General features: G+C 37.7%; 1 protein-coding gene across 1 annotated transcript in view; it reads right to left on the bottom strand.

The window, feature by feature from the left end:
• Positions 1 to 19,797, bottom strand: part of fat4 (FAT atypical cadherin 4) — a 112,398-nt gene that overhangs the window by 55,083 nt on the left and 37,518 nt on the right. The window contains exons 2-4 of the mRNA XM_065275209.2: positions 7,839 to 7,970; positions 2,245 to 2,506; positions 1,657 to 2,007 (exon numbers count right to left, since the gene is read on the bottom strand). Coding sequence (XP_065131281.1) covers positions 1,657 to 2,007; positions 2,245 to 2,506; positions 7,839 to 7,970 — 745 coding nt within the window. The remainder of the gene's footprint in view (positions 1 to 1,656; positions 2,008 to 2,244; positions 2,507 to 7,838; positions 7,971 to 19,797) is intronic.

The following is a 19,797-nucleotide window of genomic DNA, read 5'->3' as shown; positions in this document are numbered from 1 at the left end:
ACTGTCTTGAATGGATGTCAGTTTACATAAAAACGTCACTGTGTTACAGAAATGAGAATCTAATGAAAATCATCATTACAATTCATAAATAGTGTTTTACTGAATATATCTGAAAACTTCTTAGGAACAACTTTCTCCAACTTAATTTTTACTTTGTACATTTATCCAGAGATAAAGCGTGAACTTGAAGAGTGAGTGCGGCGTTGCCAAGTCCTCTGCTTTTTGGCGAGTTCAGATTTGGGCAACTTTTAAACTGTTTCCAGAAGTTGTTTTTTTTACTGCAGGTTAAAGATGAAACAATTTAATTAGTTAGTTATGGGAATTTGGGCTGTGAAAAGTCATTGGGATGCTTTGGGGATAGTTTTGAATGTCCACTGGGCTGGTTTTGATTCTCGAATCTGGCAACCTTGGCCGTGTGCTTGTGCAGACATTTGGATTGGATTATATAGAATGTAAACGAACATTTTAATCAGATTGCAATGTTTAGGGTACATGTAAACGATGTAAACTGACGTAACCTGCAATCGGATTGACAAAATTTTGTGCATGTAAACATAGCCACTGTAATGACAAATGTCACTGTGTCTGTGGATTTTAAGGTCAAATGCGACTGACATCTTTGATCTGTGAATAGAGACTGACATGATCCAGAATCACATCATTCATTATAGATGATGACTCAATGTTAGGTGACTCCAGAGCTACTTTAATGCATATGTATATTGTTTTTAGATCTGCAACACTGAACATTACATTTACATTTATGCATTTGCCAATTGCTTTTATCCAAAGTGACTTATGCTACGTACACACCAAATGCGGGGCAATCGCCTTACTCACTCTAGATTACTCGTGGGATTTAACTAAAATTTTTCGGTCGAGTTGAATATTTTCAACTTGGGTGAAGACGCTTTTGAGGCGAATAGCGCGTGTTTTTGCGGCAAACGCACCGCCCATATCGCGTCATTAGCATCACCCCACGCGAGGAAGCGTCTGACCGTGTCTTTGCATTGACTTTGTATGTAATCTACTCGCGCAAATCGTTGAACTCGCATCTGGTGTGAACCCACAGTTACAGTGCATTACAAGGAATATTTTTTTTTACTTGTGTTCCCTGGGTTCCAACCCATGACTTTATAATACATCGATGGAACATGTATTATGTTCACATAACGTCCATCTATGCATTTCTGCCAAAGCGTCCATTTTTTTTACTTGAAAATACTGACAGCTTGTGCATCAGAAAGCGATAAAACAGCAAAGCATTGGTAGCAGCGAAATGACAGACATAGAAAACTTTGTGTCTGCTGCCAGACGCTATCTTAATAAAAAAAAATGTATCAATATATCCATGAAATTAATCGTAATCGTATCACGGATTTCTTTTAAAAATTGTATCGCTGGCTGAGAGAAACAGTATCATATCGTTTTGTGATGAGATGTCTGATTTCCACCTCTAAACAACATCGGGTGAGACATGTGCCAGTGTTCAGGGTATGTTCCTGTAGTTCAACTGGTGTAGCATTGTGCTAGCAAAGCAAAGGTCATAGGGCTTTGATCTCACGAAACAAAGATTATAGCTGGAATGCACTGTGCCTGCCAAATTCATAACCGTAAATGTATAAAGAAAAATAATGAATGGCTGATGACTCATACCATCATCTGCATCTCTGGCGCTCACGGTAAGGACGGCCGCTCCTGGGTTCAAACTTTCCAGAATAGAGGTGCTGTACATGGAGCTGTTGAAGGCAGGCGGATTGTCGTTGACATCCAGAATATTAAAGTAGACTCGGACGAAGCTGAAGAGCCCTCCACCGTCATGAGCCTGCACCGTCAGGATGTAGAACCGCTGAGACTCATAGTCCAGAGGACGGGTGATGTTAAACACCCCGGTTACAGGGTTCAGGAGGAAGGTGCTGTCTTCGTCATCTTCCTCTACGGAATATGTGACCTCACCGTTCAGCCCAGAATCGGAGTCACTGGCCAGTATGGCTGCCACGATAGAGCCTGAATCAAAAAAATAATAATATTCACATCATTAATTGCAGTGTGTGGTAACAATAGTTAAATATTCTTCTCATTCAAACTGTATTTAACTTTTAAAGTTTGTTTTTGCTTTCAAGGCCCAAAATTAAGTGTTATTAAGACTCAATGACTTAATGTTTATTCTCTTTAATACTAAACAAATTATCTGCTGACTTCTGACTTGATGTTTGACTTCATTTATAGGCAAAGGGGTCGTACCAGGAGCCATGTCCTCTGGGACATCGAAGGAGTACACGGAGCGAGAAAACTTCGGCATGTGATCGTTGACATCACTGACGGTGATGTTGACCCGCATGTCAGACGACTGTTGCCCGTCATCTGCCCGAACCAGCAGAGAATACTTTGAGCGGCGCTCTCTGTCCAGACGCTTTGTGGCAATCAGGTCACCGGATTCGGGATCGATGCGGAAGCTGTCATCCGCTCCACTAATGATGGCGTAGGTCACCAAAGCATTCGGACCCTGGACACAAACCACATGGTTTCAGGTGTGGCTCTCTCAAATGCGTAGAAATTACCTTCTCTTGCTTTAAAGTTAATAAAAAATATACATATACAGGTATATGCACATTTTGGATTTATGTTGTATTATTGTAGCAAATTACATAAGACATACAGGGCTCGAAACTGCAACCATTTTGGTTGGATATGCTCCTGAAATTTAATTGGCGCAACCTCAAAAATATGTGGTGCGACCTGTTTTAATTTCCTTACGAAATGTTTGCATATACTGTGGAATAATTAGCGAACGTCTCATAGAGACCAATTAAAATTTACATGGATAACTCAGTTTTGTGCTGTTTTAGTTCATATTTAGAGTAGTAGTTCAAGTTCACGTGGATTTTATGGTTTCAATGAGAAATGCGATCTTCAAATGAAGAGTTTCGTTGCAAAATGAGATAAATCCGTTTTTTAACATTTTTGTAAAAACGTTTATTATGATGTTATCATGTTATTATTTTGTTTTATGGTGCTACTTAGCTGTATTTTTAAGTTATGAAGGTTTAAATCAAAACAAACCAATTGCAGTTGAATTGATATTAATTAGAATGCACAACTAAAAAACTAGATTTCTGAAAAAAAAAAAAAAACGTTCGTTTTGCAACAAAATTCTTGTATAGTAAAATCTACTTTTAAAATAATAAAAATAATAATTAAATTAATAAAATTAAACTCAAAAGAAATGTTCTTTCATTTTTTATTTAAAGTTTTGTTTTGCAGCACTTTGACAAAAAAATAAAAATGCAATGTTTTGATGAAAATTAATGTGTTTTGTTTAATGTGATTATTTTAGAAAATATAAATTATTACATTTTATGAATTCAGTTTAACAAACATGCTGTTTGCTAAGTAAAATGGAATTACCTATTAAAGAAAATTAAAGGTGAAAATACAAAATTCAGAAGAATTAAAACAGAAAAAAATGGTATTTGTGAAAATAAATTTGAATAACTGAATTTAAAATAAATAATTTAAAATAACATTAAATGTTTTTTAAAAGGCCCCATGAATCTACATGTTTTAAGCATAAGAGCATGTTAAAAACGGGCCAAGCACAAGTCAAGTGTTTGGCAAATAATTTAAGATCAAGTTTGATTGTTCAAGCTTTTAATCCTTAGGATGAGTTGTGGTCCTCCTATAATTTTTAATGGATCCTCCTAACTTTTCAACTTCTGGCTGCTTTTCCATCCCACCCATCCAAACTTAATCATCATTTCTAAAACTACAAATTAAACCACAGACACAAGTTTTTAAGAAAACTTATGTAAAGCATTAAGCATCACCCTTCAAAACGAACATTTTTTGATCATAAGAAACAATAATTCAAAGTGTGTCCAAACGCTTTCCAGGTACAGTATATATTATGTGTGTCATTACATATAGTCCCTCCAGATAAATACAGACATTCAGAGCACTGAACTTCAGATTCCAGTTGCACCAATCAGTGAGAGTGCTAAGTATTTAATTTCCAAACTGGTGTTGAGTTTCTGAGATCCGATTCCAGTCTGCAGCTGACAGTCGTCACCGGTGGAGAAACACAAAAACGCTGCTATGATCATCACGTGTGTGAGAGAGAGAGACAGTTTGACATAGTCAACGTTCACACTGCAGGCGAAAGTGGCACAAATTTTTGCCCAAATGTGACCCATATCAAATTTTCTTAACTGCACAATATTTTCAAATCAGACTCGGGCCACTTTCATATGTGGTCCTAAATCGGATGCATATCTGATGTATTGCAACAAGACTTCAATTCTGAACGGCTATTTTGAACGCATTTCATCTGACTTTTACGTGCAGCATCAATGTAATTTCTGCAAAACACAGTGTGTTGCGTCTGATGTCACGTCGTCTTCTGCCCATGCGGGTCACTTTAGGTCGCATTTAAATGATAATGTTAACATAACAGCGCAAAAAAATCTGATTTCTGCAAAAAATCCAAACTAAGCATTAAGACCTGCAGTGTGAACTAAGCCATAGAGAGAGAGACAGCTCCAGCAGTTGTCTGGCAGTGTCCTCTGAGAGCCGGACACATTCTTTGAACTGTGGGGATATACGGTTCCTCTATAAATTCAGCTAATATATCCCCTGGTACCACAAGCGCTGAACATCTGATACCATGGCGAGCTGAAGGAGGAGAAATCTAACGTGGCACATGAATAACACTGGTGACAGATGGTGACGTCCCTGTTCGAGCCGAAAACAATATGAGTTTAGACAGATGGATCAGGCGCAGTAAAGAACAGATACTACAGAACATCAAAGACGATTGACTTATTCAGTAGAAAAACATTAGAGCCTTTCATAACTGGTTTATCTATCCTAGCACAGTGGTTTTCAAACTGGGGGGGGGGAGATGGTGCCAGGGGGACCCCAGTTTTATGACATTTTATAAAATATATTCATTTATCATGAATTCTGTGTAATTAAACCTAAAAACTACTACTAGGTATAATTGTATATGTTTTGTTTAATTAAAATATTACATTTTACCACGAAAAAATGCACTGTACAGAAGGGGGGCCGCACGCTGAAAAAGTTTGGGAACCACTGTCCTAGCAGACTCCTCTTACAGAGATGTACCATGAAACTATAATCATATACTTTAACAGTACGGTTTTGGAGCATGTCTTTTTATATCTTTTTATAATTTGTTTTCCTCTATTTGTCTTTCTTTGAAAAAGAAAAAAAAAATTGCCTAAAATTGTCACATTTGCAACAAAAAATTTATTTCGATACTTTTGCCTAGATTGCCACTGGCCAGAGTCCTGCACTGGTCCATTTTTGGAGACCCGCCCGTACCCGCAAAGTTCAGCACCAGATCCGACCCGTCACCCGTGTTAATATGAAAAATAAATCCGCATCCGCCCAAACCCGTTAATATTTGGCCCGTTACCCGACCCGCACACGCATAAATCACACACGCTAAAATCATTACAATTAAAGTGCTTTATTTTTTATCTCGTACCTCTCTCAACATCACAGCAGCGTCATGAATGGGTTAATGAAACAGGCTAAAGTGCGCTTTGTTTTGCCCCATTCAAGTAGCCTATCATTGGCATTTTAGGGATCACAATCCACCCATTTTAGACACTTTTATGCGGGCCCGCGGGTACCCGACCCGTTTCAGGACTTTGCCACTGGCGACTATGGAAATTTACACGTTATAATTGTAAAATTCGCATGCTATAACTTTTATGTGCCATGAGAAAAGACGACGATAATCAAAAGTACACGTACAAAAATGAAAAAAGTTCATTCTTATGTGGCACTTAAAGTATTTTGGTGCCTGTTTTTTGCCTCACATGAACCAGTGGCTCCTTAGTTGATTTTTTTTGTCTGGAGCCATGGCTGGAAAAGAGAGAGAGAAAAAAAGGAGCGAGTATTAATCTTCTGTCATTGATCAGTACAGCAGACCTCTGGATTTCCCATCAGCCACCTGGGCCCGCCCCCTCTTCCGCCCAGGAGCCAGCTAATGCTGTGATGGGCTTCTCAGAGCTGAAGTTTAAGCATTCGTGTGATTCGCACTAAAGAGCGCCCGAGTTTAACGGCTCTGTGCGGGCGGGGCCCATCCACCAGCCAATGAAAACACAGACTGAACAAAACATACGGAAAGTCACTCAAGCCACGGGAGGAGAAAAGATGGAGAGGGAACGTTCACAGAGTTTCCTGTGCAATGAAAGAACGTAGAAAAGAAACACACATCGGCTGAAAAAACTCGACTGAAACCAGCCTCGGGTGGTCTCGCAGTCTGGCCAAACTGGTTAGTGTGTTCTGTTTTGCTGGTTTGAGAGCGGGGTTTGGACACAGACCAGCTAAAAACAGTTTGGCCACGCTGGGAGACCAGCAAAACCAAGGAATACCAGCTATAAGCAGCAACCCCCACTAAACTTTATTTTTCAGCAGGGAAATGTGCTTTTGAGAGTTCAGTGCAACTTATAAAATCCTTGGTTTTATTATAGTCATGTTTCTCTCTCTCAGGCTATGACTAATGGATATGTCACAGTCCCACATGTGGAGTGGATGAGCATAAGAGATCATTTTGGGTCTTCAATCAGCTCGAGCGTTTGGCAAGCATCGTCTTTATCACACGTACGGCTTCATCCGAGACTGATCCAGCCCTGCTAGCCGATCCTGAGCTTTGGGCTTTCTGTACGGATGTGGCCAGAGATCTGGATGCACAAAACTCTACAGGAATAACCCTGGATGGGATTCAGACATGTTGTTAGTGGCCAACTCTAAAACAGATGCCTTGTGGATCCCACAATTCCTGACCATTATGCCGAGTTTGTTCTTAAAAAAAAACACGGCACCAATATCTCAAAACAAAAGATCTCTTTAATATCTCAACGTCTTGCTTGTTTTAAGCTAATGCATTGGCAACGTTTCCTGAAGTCTTTTGCATCCCACATGCTTGAGATGCCAACATGTCAAAGTCTGCAATGAAATGTCAGAGATCTCGATATGAACCTGAACCTTTTGCAATTGTATTTAGTGATTCTAATGGCACAGAACTTGCACACGTTAGCTTCTGTGAGCTTTAAATAACATCTGTTGTGTGCTGTTATTTGTGTTTCCTAAAGGATTAAATGTATTAATTGAAATTAGTGTTGTGGTTTCATGAGGATCAGTGCGGGAGAATGGAAAAATAAAGCCGTGGAGAGATGTAACTGAGCTCATGGGAGGGTTGGATTCCTCTCAGCGCTCGGTTTAATGTCGTCTTCCTGTCTGAGCTGTCAAAGACTGAGTGCTTTAATAGTTTCGACTAAATCCAGTGATGTAATATGAACTACAGCGACTGCTAACACAGCTTCACTTCGAGAGGAATCTGCATATTTACCATTCCACACGTCAGGTGACCTGACCTCAGTGTGCAAGGAAAACAGTGAACTCTGAGGACGAGCTACACAGGAAATGAATTTCATTTCTAAAGTCTGAATTCTGTCACAGAACATCAGTATTTCAGATCGTTCCCTTCCTTTCGGCTTGATTAAAATCTATCTAGCGCTTCGGAAACACGTCAAACGTTGCGCATCGTCTGCTTTGGACGCTGTGGACGTGTCTAGAGGTGGAGCCAAAACAAACCCGCCCATACTTCTGCTAGCCGAGATCAATCAACATATATGACACGTTTCATGTGCAGAGACGGCCCCATCGGTATGCTGATTATTTGTATAGACCTCATGACTTACGTTTGACTTGTTTTTAGACATTTATTTCACTCAAATGTCCGCAAGAGTTTATGTAGGAAAGCGTCTGGCGCGGCCGACCGGTATTCCAGAAGGAATCTTTACCTCGTCTGCGTCGGTGGCTGTTAGCTGCATTATCCTGAAGCCGTCGCTGATGTTCTCCTGGATGGTGACGTCCAGAATATCTGTGGGAAACACTGGAGGGTTGTCGTTCACATCCTGTAGGGTGATCTCGACCTGAAAAAGAGAGAAATTTATTAACACCCGCCGTTGAGAAATCAACATCATTCGGCCTCCCGTAGTCACTGAAAACTCCATAAATAATGTAGTGATATTTATTTTACTGTCATTAACAATAAATCCACATATGGATTCATTTTGGCTACATGTCAGTGCTGCCATAGAGACAAATAACTCAGTCTTAGTGTCGTTCACATCATTTACATTCCTTCCTAGCCCCCCTATCAGTTTTATTCTCACAAAAAAAAGAAAAAACACTAGTACAGCAGCCAGCTCCCAAATCTCACACCTCATCCTGAAGAAGTTTAATATCAGGCGCATTTAAAATCATAGTTGTGAGCAGAAACCCGGTTATAGAAACACCGAAGGATGAGTTTTTAAATATAGAGTATTATACAGTGCCAACAACCCACAAGGAGAAATTTTGCCCTAAGGTACATCTGATCCGGTGCGCTCAGTAAATATCCAGTAAACAAACGGCTTACTCTAAACCATAACAGAACTTTCTTTGCATTCTGTGTTTGTTTCTCGTCTAAATGTGATCATAACACGCATATCAAAATCTTTATGAACTCACGCGAGTTTCCTTTCAAATGAGTCCACCTTCATCTCAACCATCAACTCAGAACATTTCAATTCATTTTCATTCGAACGCAGACATTTTATACCAGAATGAGATACTGTAGGTCAGAATAACATCTGATCATGTGATCACGAGATGAGATCTAAAAGATTATGAGAATTACAGCTTGTGGTCTGCAGGAAGTGTGCAAACAGTTCCAGAACATTTCTGCACATGGGAAGGATGCATTTAAATGAAAAAGAGTGACGAATGTATTTACACCGAGTCACGCTGTACAGGGTAATTGTGAGATATTAATGGACTGTTGGTGTATTGTCACTCTTAATTGTGTTGCCAAATATAAAATAAAGGTTCATGAAATATTGATTTGAGTATATACTTTTTAATTATTAATTAGAAAAGTAATGTGGTGTGATATGAGACAGTGGCATGCACTATAAAGGCAAAAAAGTATAATAAAAATGTAAATTAAACCATCTATAATCTAGCATTTTCACTTTAACACTAGCTTTAACTCTCCCATGTTTTAAAACTGTGGTGAGCAATAATTTAAAAGCTATAGTGAGTGGCAAATGTCTGCAAATTTTTATATTCCAAAAACAATATAAACTGAAAAACATGTATACTGTGAAATATACCGCTACTGTGAAATAAAATGACTCGTAATATGATTTTTAGTCATACCGTTCACCCCTAATACCATCATGATATTGCAGCGAATGCGGAAAATTGCATTTTATTTGCCTTAATCCCAAGCCATCCTAATGTGCTAAACCTCATAAAGTTCCAATGTACCATGGGCGGAACATTGAGTGCTTTGACTGTAAACTTCATGACAACTCTAAAACTTATTAGTAACTGCAAGCATTTCTGTAAAATTTGCCTAAAATTCCTATAAAGGACACTAATTGTACCTTCTGTGTTGATTGTATCCCAAATGCTTTACATCATTTGAGTCACAAGAATGTTAAAGGAATAGTCTACTCATTTTCAATATTAAAATATGTTATTACCTTAACTAAGAACTGTTGAATCATCCCTCTGTCATCTGTGTGTGTGCACGTAAGCGCTGGAGCGCGCTGCGACGCTACGATAGCATTTAGCTTAGCCCCATTCATTCAATGGTACCATTTAGAGATAAAGTTAGAAGTGACCAAACACATCAACGTTTTTCCTATTTAAGACGAGTAGTTATACGAGCAAGTTTGGTGGTACAAAATAAAACATAGCGCTTTTCTTAGCGGATTTAAAATAGGAACTATATTGTATGGCGGAACAGCACTTTTGGGAGTACTTCGACTCGGCGCAGTAACACTCTCCCTCTCCCATTATGAGAGTGAGAAGGGGAGCGGACTTTTCAGGCGAGTCGAAGTACTCCCAAAAGTGCTATTACGCCATACAATATAGTTCCTCTTTTAAATCCGCTTAGAAAAGCGCTACGTTTTATTTTGTACCACCAAACTTGCTCGTATAACTACACGTCTTAAATAGGAAAAACGTTGATGTGTTTGGTCACTTCTAACTTTATCTCTAAATGGTACCATTGAATGAATGGGGCTAAGCTAAATGCTATCGTAGCGTCGCAGCGCGCTCCAGCGCTTACGTGCACACACACAGATGACAGAGGGATGATTCAACAGTTCTTAGTTAAGGTAATAACATATTTTAATATTGAAAATGAGTAGACTATTCCTTTAACTTTCCAAAGATATGTGACATGTTTAGGTTTTTTGTTCTTAGATGTTTTATTTAATAAATATCAATGCTTTTTAAATTTGATGGTATTTTTTTGGAAAAATGCATCTAAGAAATCTAAAATGAAGTCTAGTCAAAGCTTTAAAGTGTGAGGCATTCATATCTTTGAATTCATGATAGCAAGCACTTCCATTAATTTAATACAAACATATATTTTACATCAACACAATTTAACATGATTACATTCTTGATTCTAATTGTTGTGTTTAGTACAATAAAAATAAAATGATTTGTTTGTGCTAGTTTAATCTCAGTTTTGTTTTGAATTCTGGCTATATCTATGTCTTTCATTAAATGTAAAAAATCTTACTCCAACCAGACTCTCGTACATTCATTTCATTTGTACAGAGAGTCTGGCCACACTCCATTGCAAAGCGTTACTTCCGTTAAGGAGGGTCCTCTGTTGAAGTTTAAAACTATTGGATCTGCCCAGAGTCACTCAGGATCTGCCATAGGCGATCGCTAACGTGTGGTTGTGACGTATATCATGCGCCGAAACCTGCCGGAAACAAGAAGTCTGAATAATCAGACCAAGAAAATTTAGCAAACCTGGTTCTTGCTTCGGAATTAACTTCTGTATATTCGGCAGTTTTGCAACAACGGACCGAAAAGCTTTTCTCACGTCTTTCTTCGCTCCCATTACTGAACTACAACTCAAACTGACGCACGACCACAACGTCATCGTTCTTAGCCACCCCCTCTCTGTTCACTGATTGGACCTGCAGATTTTTGCAGGAGAAAACGAAACTCTACACAGCAGTCCCAGACGTAGTACTGAAGCGAAATGAAAATTAAGCGGAAGCACGTAGGAGGGCGGAGCCAGGCTAACTCCTCTCCCCAAATGTCCTGGAAATGAGACTGTGTTTCTAGTAAAGAGTTGCGCAAAACTGTAGCGCTATTCCTCTAAACTCTGTCAACAAAAAATATTGCAAAATGATTGGTTTCCATTAACAACCTGATCTCACAAATTTCCATGGTATAGTGGTATTTTACTCATTTATCCTTGTCATTGTCACGGATCTCTGCATTTTTCAGTGTCCGTACCACAGACTTTCTTTTCCGTGTCAGTTTCACGTATTGGTTAATCAATTGTTTTTCCTATTTTTAAACCATTGTTGATTGGGTTTGGGATTAGATTTGGGGTTTGGGTTAGGATGTCACTTTAACAATTGGTTTATACTATTTCTTTCCAGATTTTTAAACCATTGTCACTTGGGTTTGGGATTAGATTTGGGGTTTGGGTTAGGATGTCACTTTAACAATTGGTTTATACTATTTCTTTCCAGATTTTTAAACAATTGTCACCTGACGTTAGGGTTAGAGTCAGGTTTGGGTTAGGATGTATGTAACAAAGTCTTTCTAATCCCAAACCCAAGCGACAATGGTAAGAAAATAGGAAAAACAACTGACACGGAAAAGAAAGTCCGTGGTCTGGCACGGAAAAATTCGGAGATCCGTGACAATGACATGGATAAATGAGCAAAATATTCTGTGACTATAACACGGAAATTCGTGAGATCAGGCTGTCCATTAACCAATGTCATGCAACTAAAACATAAATTTCTTTCTCTGCACAACACTGATATAACACCACTAAATTGGCACAGGTCCTGTATGTAGGACATCAGTCATCACGGTCATTAGTCCAATCATAACTGAGTATCTCAGTAGACTCTTTGAAGTTTTAGACCAAACAGTATTGAGTGGTTCCTATAAACATTCGAGGAAAACTTAATTTTCCATACATTGCACACAATTCTCTTATATTAGCTAGATTACGATACATAAGTGCTTGTACTTAATGCTTCATAACATAAAAGTAAGCAGTATTCATAGTATGGAAGCTACAGAAAGTCAAGGATTTATGGCAGGATATACACAGATCTAATACTGGCAACAATTTCCATGGGATTCTTGTATATGTGTATTTTTCCTATGTGGGTTTAAGATCCTTTGGCTTCTCGCAAGCTCTACAACTTTCCTACACTTTTACAAAGCTCTCAGCTTGGAACAGAATGATCAAAATGAAAGAGATTTGGAAACGCACAGGTCGTAAAGTGAACAATCGCACACGTTTTGGATGCAGGAAACTCAAAGCATTAATCATTGTTTTGGACACTATGGGTTCCTGCGTGTTTGCATGTTGTTTTTTCAGAACAGAAGATGGAAATGAAAGATCCAAATGTTTTGTGGATCCCAAAGAATATCATCTATTAAACGCAAACACCACAGATGTTGTTACAGGAAACATTCAACATGTCCAACCTGCAAAAGGTCTTTCTGCATGAAGCCAAATTGCTGTGATTATTAGCAGGAGCTTTTGTGAGATTGAGTTTCCCCTCATTAGTGAATCTGTAGCTCATTAGCAAACCCCAGTGACTAACATTCATGAATATAAATCAGTTATCTGCGTCTTTCGTTTAGAGACTGGAAAGACTTTGACCTCCATTCGGAGGTGAAAAGCTGATTGTTTTCACACCAGCGTGGTCCTCATGGTTCAGGTGCCAAGAATAACGCAAGGAAAGAAGAAATATCTGTCTGCGCAGCGCCGTCCTCCGTTCTGACCGCGTGGCCGGGACGCGCTAAAGTCAACAAACGATGAATATTTATGCTGGGCGGCTCGACTTTGATGTGTAAATAATCCGGAGGCATCATCAAGAGGGACGAGAAATAATTGCACATGCTGATGTGAGTTTATTTTACCCACAATCCCCAGAGAGAACCGTATCAAAGCAGAGAGTGCCAAAAAAAAACCGGAAATGAAGAGGACAAGCAGGAAAACCAAGCGCTTTCTAATGGGAATATACACAGGTGAAATACATCACTTCAGCACACACACCAACAGATTGAGTTTCCATTCTCTAGGTCTCAGTTTCACCCGCTCATGGCCTGTTTGACTCTATTATTAAACACACACAGTGTCTATGGTGTGTGCTGTAGTATTTGGCTGAAGTTACAGTGAGGTGAGCTTAAGTTCAGTACAGTTGATTATTCGGAGCAAAATAACTTTAAATGTTTATTTTTCAGTTTAAAAATATTTTATCTTTGGTGACGTACAAACTACATTTCTAGTTTCTGAACTAAAGTCGCACGGTTATATTTGTAGCAATAGCCAACAATACATTGTATGGGTCAAAATTATTTTTTATGCCAAGTATCATTAAAATAATATATCAAAACTTTATTTTCGTGAGTGGATGCAGTTACTAAGGACTTCATTTGGACAACTTTAAAGGCGATTTTCTCAATATTTAGATATTTTTACTGCATCATCAGATTCCAGATTTTAAAATAGTTATATTTCAGCCGAATATTGTCCTAACAAACCATCCATCAATGGAAAGCTGATTTTTGATTGGTTTTGTGGTCCAGGGTCACAAATGGCCTAAATATGTAAACCATTTTGATTTTTACAAGTATGTCTGCCATTTATTGTTTTTTTTTTTTTTGTATATTTTAAGATTTAGAAATAGGATCTGGGCTGTGCAAATTAAACTGTCATGCAAATGTAACCATTCAAAGAGTCTTAACATTATAGATTTTCTGATACCATTTTTCTCTTCCAGATACCAATTCTGATACCTGGGTGCAGAGTATCTGGTGCGTATCTGTATTTACAGCTGTATTACTAGCCCTGTATGAACGGATATAATTATTTAATGGTGTGCTTCAGACTTATTCCTTAATAAAACATCTACAGTGAACTAGAGTATTTATCATTATCTCAAATACATTTGACAGTAATATTGTTTATTTTAGAGAAAGAACTGCATGGCCACATGGCCGAAATGAGAGAAAGACATGGTCCGTCACTGTCTGGAGGATAACTAGCCAGTTGATAAAACATTTAATTAATTAATAATCTAGTATGTGTTAATTTTCTGTCATAGTTTCTTCAAAATTGAGTTTTATTTGAGTGTTTCAAAAAATATATTTTCATCATGACGCGTACGCCCAGCCCCCTTGATTGCCATGCCCCCGCCCATACGCACAACCCTACCACCTTAACTAACAAATTTTCTGCAGGAAACCCTGATAACTGTATAAAAACAAATAAGCAATATAAAAATATTGTATATATAAATAATTTAAGAAAAATAATCTCTATAAAACTTATTTCAGTTTTTAACTCTTTCCTTGCCAGCGTTTTTTTTTTAAAAGTTGCCAACCAGCGCCAGCATTTTTCATGATTTTCACAAAAGTTTAATGCCTTCCAGAAAATGTTCTTCTTTAAATATATAAACAAACAATATACCAAATGAAAGAACAGACCCTCTGCTTTCAAAAAAAATTTAATCCTACCTTCATTAGTTCACTTTTTACACCTTTTAATTGCATTTTTAGCGAGAAATTAGTATTGTAGTTTTCAAATATGTGATTAGTTATGACAAAGGCGCTCTCTGTTTATATTTCAAACAGGCTGCCTTTAAAGTGTGTCTGAGCGTTTCTCTTACTGCCTTCATGCCTCCTAAGTCATTGTCTCATGAGGCAACGAGGCAACAAGTCAGCTGCCTCAGTTTTCAGACGCAGCCTAGGTCTTGTTTAAAAAAATGGTATTGATGGGGTACATGGTTCAATTACTCGCCGATTCCGATGCCAAAAAATGTTTGTGGTATAGACCGCATTTCCGATACTGGTATCGGAACAACCCTACTTTAACATACATATTAAATAACAAAAGCAAACTTTAATCATTAAATACATTTTTTAAGTTTCAAATTCATTTTTAAAACAGCCAAGGAGAAATGTCTCTCTCTATTCAAACCTCTGTCAGCAGACGGCCGTTCTGAGTATTAATGAATGCTACGGAGCAGTTTGAATGGTATTATGGAAACCCAAATATGACCTACTTAATCATGACCTCATCATTCATAATGTTACAAAATAAAGTCTGTGGTCACAGCCTTGATTTGTGCGATCACTATACGCAATACGTATCAGTTTAGTGTTTAAATGCACACAATCTCACACCTCATTATACAAAAGGTGCTGCATCAAATGACTTCTTTGAAAATTTTGCAGATGAACAGCAGAACAATTTTTACCATGCCAGGAAATTATAAAGCTTTGAAATAGGCATTAATAGTTTACATCATTGAACTCACACTTTGGATCAAATGCTAGTAGTGAACAAAAAACATTTTGGCTTCTTTGTGAAAATAAGATAATTATATAAAAAAAAAAATATATATATATATATATATATATATATATATATATATATATATATATATATATATATATATATATATATATATATATATATATATATATATATATATATATATATATATATATATATATATATATATATATATATATATATATATATATATATATATATATATATGAAGAGTTTGGTTCCAAAACGCAATAAATGCCATTTTTGAAAAAAATGTGACCAGTCACGGAAAGTAGGGACACAAGTCGGATCTGGGCATTTTGAGTTATTCACAGATTCTGAAAGTGCAGTTTCTAAGCTTTCCAACGATGTGTAACACATGGAAATCTGATAAGATTTGGAGAAGTTGTGGCCATTTGAATATAGGAACTCAGAAATACTCAAACCGAGAAAATCGAGACGAAAGGGACTCTTCTTTTCAGCTGGGGGAGACAATAGGGCTCATTTACATCTCATTTAGCTAAGCCATGCCCCCTGTAAAACCCTTTTTGAGATGTTCTAGCATCATATGTAGTATTTTATGACCAAATGACAACCCGCAAAAATAAACATGACTCTTTTACCTTTGTGGGGATCACAAGTCGAATCCAGTCTGTTTCAGATTATCCAATGACCATATTTGTCCAAAAATGCGTATAATCCGTGAAATATAGATTGTTTACATCAGATTTCGCATGAATGTCTGGTAATACAATATAATATATAATCTGAAGACTATTTAAATCGTAACATGTAAGGGTATATGAGCTTACACTCCGTTAAACACATGAACCGGCCTTCAAAGTTTGTATTTAAAATAGGGAAGTAGTATAATAGATCATCCAAACAGCGCCGTCGAAAACGTGACATCCTTTAGAGAGGTTACCAATGGCTCGCTCGTTCCTCCATCAGCCAATGACTTCATGGAAAATATTGATAGACAAAACATGTAGCCAATTATATGAAGAATACAACGATATCTGTGTAACTTCTGTGTGTTTGGACTCATGCTGCGCTGCAAGAACTGACATACAGATGACGTCAAAGTACCGCGAGAGCGAGTCGAAATTAAACTACTCCGTAAGATTTCTTGAAGAGCTCTCGCGGTACTTTGACGTCATCCTACTGCGGCACCGCATAAAGTCAGTGACGCGGCTGACGTACGATGCGGCTGACTGTTATTTGTTCCGCCCCAGCTTCTTTTATTTTTCTTTTGTTTTGTGCGCACGAGCTTTACAGTCTGGGGAGACGCAGGCTATAAGTTTGAAAAAAAAAAAAAAACTTGGCAAACATATCTGAGGAACAGGGCAGCGCGTCACTACAGTCACGTGACTTCACGCTCGAGCCGGAAGAGAAGACAATGCTGAATAAAGTCGTAATTCTGCTATTTTTGGACCAAACTGTATTTTCGATGCATCAACACAATCTTACTGACCCACTGATGTCACATGGACTACTTTGATGATGTTTTTATTAACTTTCTGTACATGGAAACCATACATAGATTTTCAATGAAGGGGAAAGCTCTCGGACTAAATCTAACGATAAAACATCTTAAACTGTGTTCCGAAGATGAACGGAGGTCTTCCGAGTTTAGAACGACATAAGGGTGAGTCATTACTTACATTATTTTCATTTTTGGGCGAACTATCCTTATTTAGTAGTCACGCTGTTCCCTTTGGGGGCGGAGGCGAAAACACAAGCTTATACAGTATGTAAATATACACACAGACAATGACGCCCCCCGCTGCACGCTAGAATCTCCAGAAAAACAAGCCTATTTTAACCGCAAAATGTACGCTTTTAAATATACAAAAACTGCTATCTCAAACATGGAGAGGCTTCTTCGTGATCTCAACTAACAGATTCTGCAATAAAACGAAAATCACAAATTTCGAAAAAAAAAACTTTGTTTCTCATTTTCTCGAAACTTGTGCTGCCGACTTGAGTCCCTGGTTTCCGTGACGGGTCACAAATGAGTTACTGCCAGAATCAGTATTATATCAGGTCAGTATTAAAAAGTAAATTCTTAATTTGACGCAAAATCCATTATCCGCCATGTTATTCTGTCATGTTTTCTCCCTTTTTTTCCAAAATGCAATAAACGCCACTCCCCCTTTTCTACAGAATGCCATAAATCCACTCCACAGATTGCAGCGCACCATTCACGCAATGTAAACAAACAATGGTGGCGCGCTGAGTACACGGAATCCTAGTTTTCCTCATCAACTATGTACTTCCTGATCAGCAAACAAACAAAAACAAAATAATACTTTAATGGCATTGATAAACCTGTGATGGTTTTCTGTGACGGGAAAGAAACGTAAGCCATCAACATCTAATAATTTTCGCAAGAGACGGGTGCTTGTTTGTCCGGGCCGACAGCATCAAGTTTCTGTCATGATAACACATTGACCCCAGGGGATCTTATGAAAAACTTTCCATAATTTTACTCAAAGTCAATGAAAATCGAGCAGGACCAAAACATTTTACAGCTGATCGCTGTGAAAAACGTTAAGCCACGACGTCAAGTATAACCGCAGCAATGACAGTGTTCTTAATATGACAAAGTAAGTGTTTTGATTAATGACATTAATGTTTATATTTTTAATTAGTGTGTACAACTAGTCAACTAAATGAATATAACATGGCAAAGATGAATGCACATTTATATAGGCTATTGATTCAATAGATTTATAGCATTTTGAATAAAAACTTGTTATGGATTTATTGCGGATTTATATCAGTTTTTATAATAAATCTTTGAAAATCAAGTTATGGATTTGAATTTTTTATGTTTTTATAACCTAAAGATGCTATGTGTAAGTTTGTAACAGAAAATAGTGGTTTTCATCTTGTCACTTTCTTGGTATAATAAACACGTTTTTACCAAAATTTGTCAAAATGGATTTATTGCGTTTTGGAACCAAACTCTTCATATAAATGCTGCGCAAAAGTAATGGATTCGAACCCTAGCGTACACATATACTAATAATCTTTATACCTTGTAATGCACTGTACGACCCTTCGAATAAAAGCATCTGCCGAATATATAAATGTAATAATAATGTAAATATTAGTGTGAACTTGTCAATTAGGTGTCAATAGGATTTTCTTCAAAATGCTGTATTCATAGTAATATTCAAAAAGTGTACAAGTGAGGAAAAAAAACTAAATGTTGAAGAAGTGTTGCCAATTGTTGCGGAAGTAAAGAACCAAAAACCTTTGGTTAGTCAGATAAATTAGTAAAATTAGTCAAATAACGCCACTCATCAATCCGAGCACAAAGCCCTGCATCTGAAATTGAGCTCATACTTCAAAGTAAATCTGTTTATCATCATTTCCTTTTAGACTGGGTCATTCCAGACACCTGTGATTCTCACACACACACAGCAGAACCTGAGAAACACTGAAATTGCTTGTCTGCTTGTCTGCATGTTTTTGCTTTTATTTTGTGGAGAAAATCCAACTCTGTGAACTTCACAACAGCTGAATCCTGAGAGAGACAGAAAGACAGAGAAAGAGATTCAAGAAAGTGGACAGACATAGTTGCTACAGTTGTCTTATGAACTACATCTCTTTTTTTCGTGTATATTTGCACACATTAAACATCCATGGCAATGCTGATACTGCTATATTGAGTAATTTAGACCTAAAAGGAGGTTGCATACCGGACAAGAAGCGCAACGATGCGTCGTGTACAGAACAACTTGCAGGTATCACACACCGGAAGTGCGCATAAAAGGTGCATTGTGTAACTTTAAGAAGGATTTCTTGACAGAAATGCAATACAATATACATAACTCTATTGTCAGTGATGTATAAAGACCTTACATAATGAACGGTATTGTTTTTATTACCTTAGAATGAGACGTTTTTATCTAAATACTGTACACCTTACATGGAAGTCACCGTCATGTTTCTACAGTAGCCCTAAACGGACAAACAGCATTTTGAAATAGAGGGGTGAGCGGTTGGTTGCAAATCGTAATCTCACCACTAGATGCCGCTAAAATCTCCACCCACACCACCTTTAATAACGCAAGCTTAGTCAGACAGAGTCTACTTTATTTTCAACTTGCGCAGAACATGCATTTGAAGCGAACAGCGAATCTTCAATCGCTTTGCCACATTTACGTCATTTGCATCGCCCCACACAAGTTTACATCTATTAACATCTTTATTTATTTACGTTCCTCATGCTAAACATAGGCAAACCTGTCAAAAAAGCAGTTGTTATTTTTATGGGCACTTCCCCGGAAAACCCCGCCCACCCGTCAATCAGCGAGAGATGCTAGAACTTATCACATCATGCAACAGCTTTG

Source organism: Paramisgurnus dabryanus, chromosome 16 (genome assembly GCF_030506205.2).
Source record: "Paramisgurnus dabryanus chromosome 16, PD_genome_1.1, whole genome shotgun sequence".
In the NCBI taxonomy this organism is placed as follows: domain Eukaryota; kingdom Metazoa; phylum Chordata; class Actinopteri; order Cypriniformes; family Cobitidae; genus Paramisgurnus; species Paramisgurnus dabryanus.
Note: the sequence above shows the minus strand (reverse complement) of the source record. Positions and strands in the feature narration are given on the sequence as shown.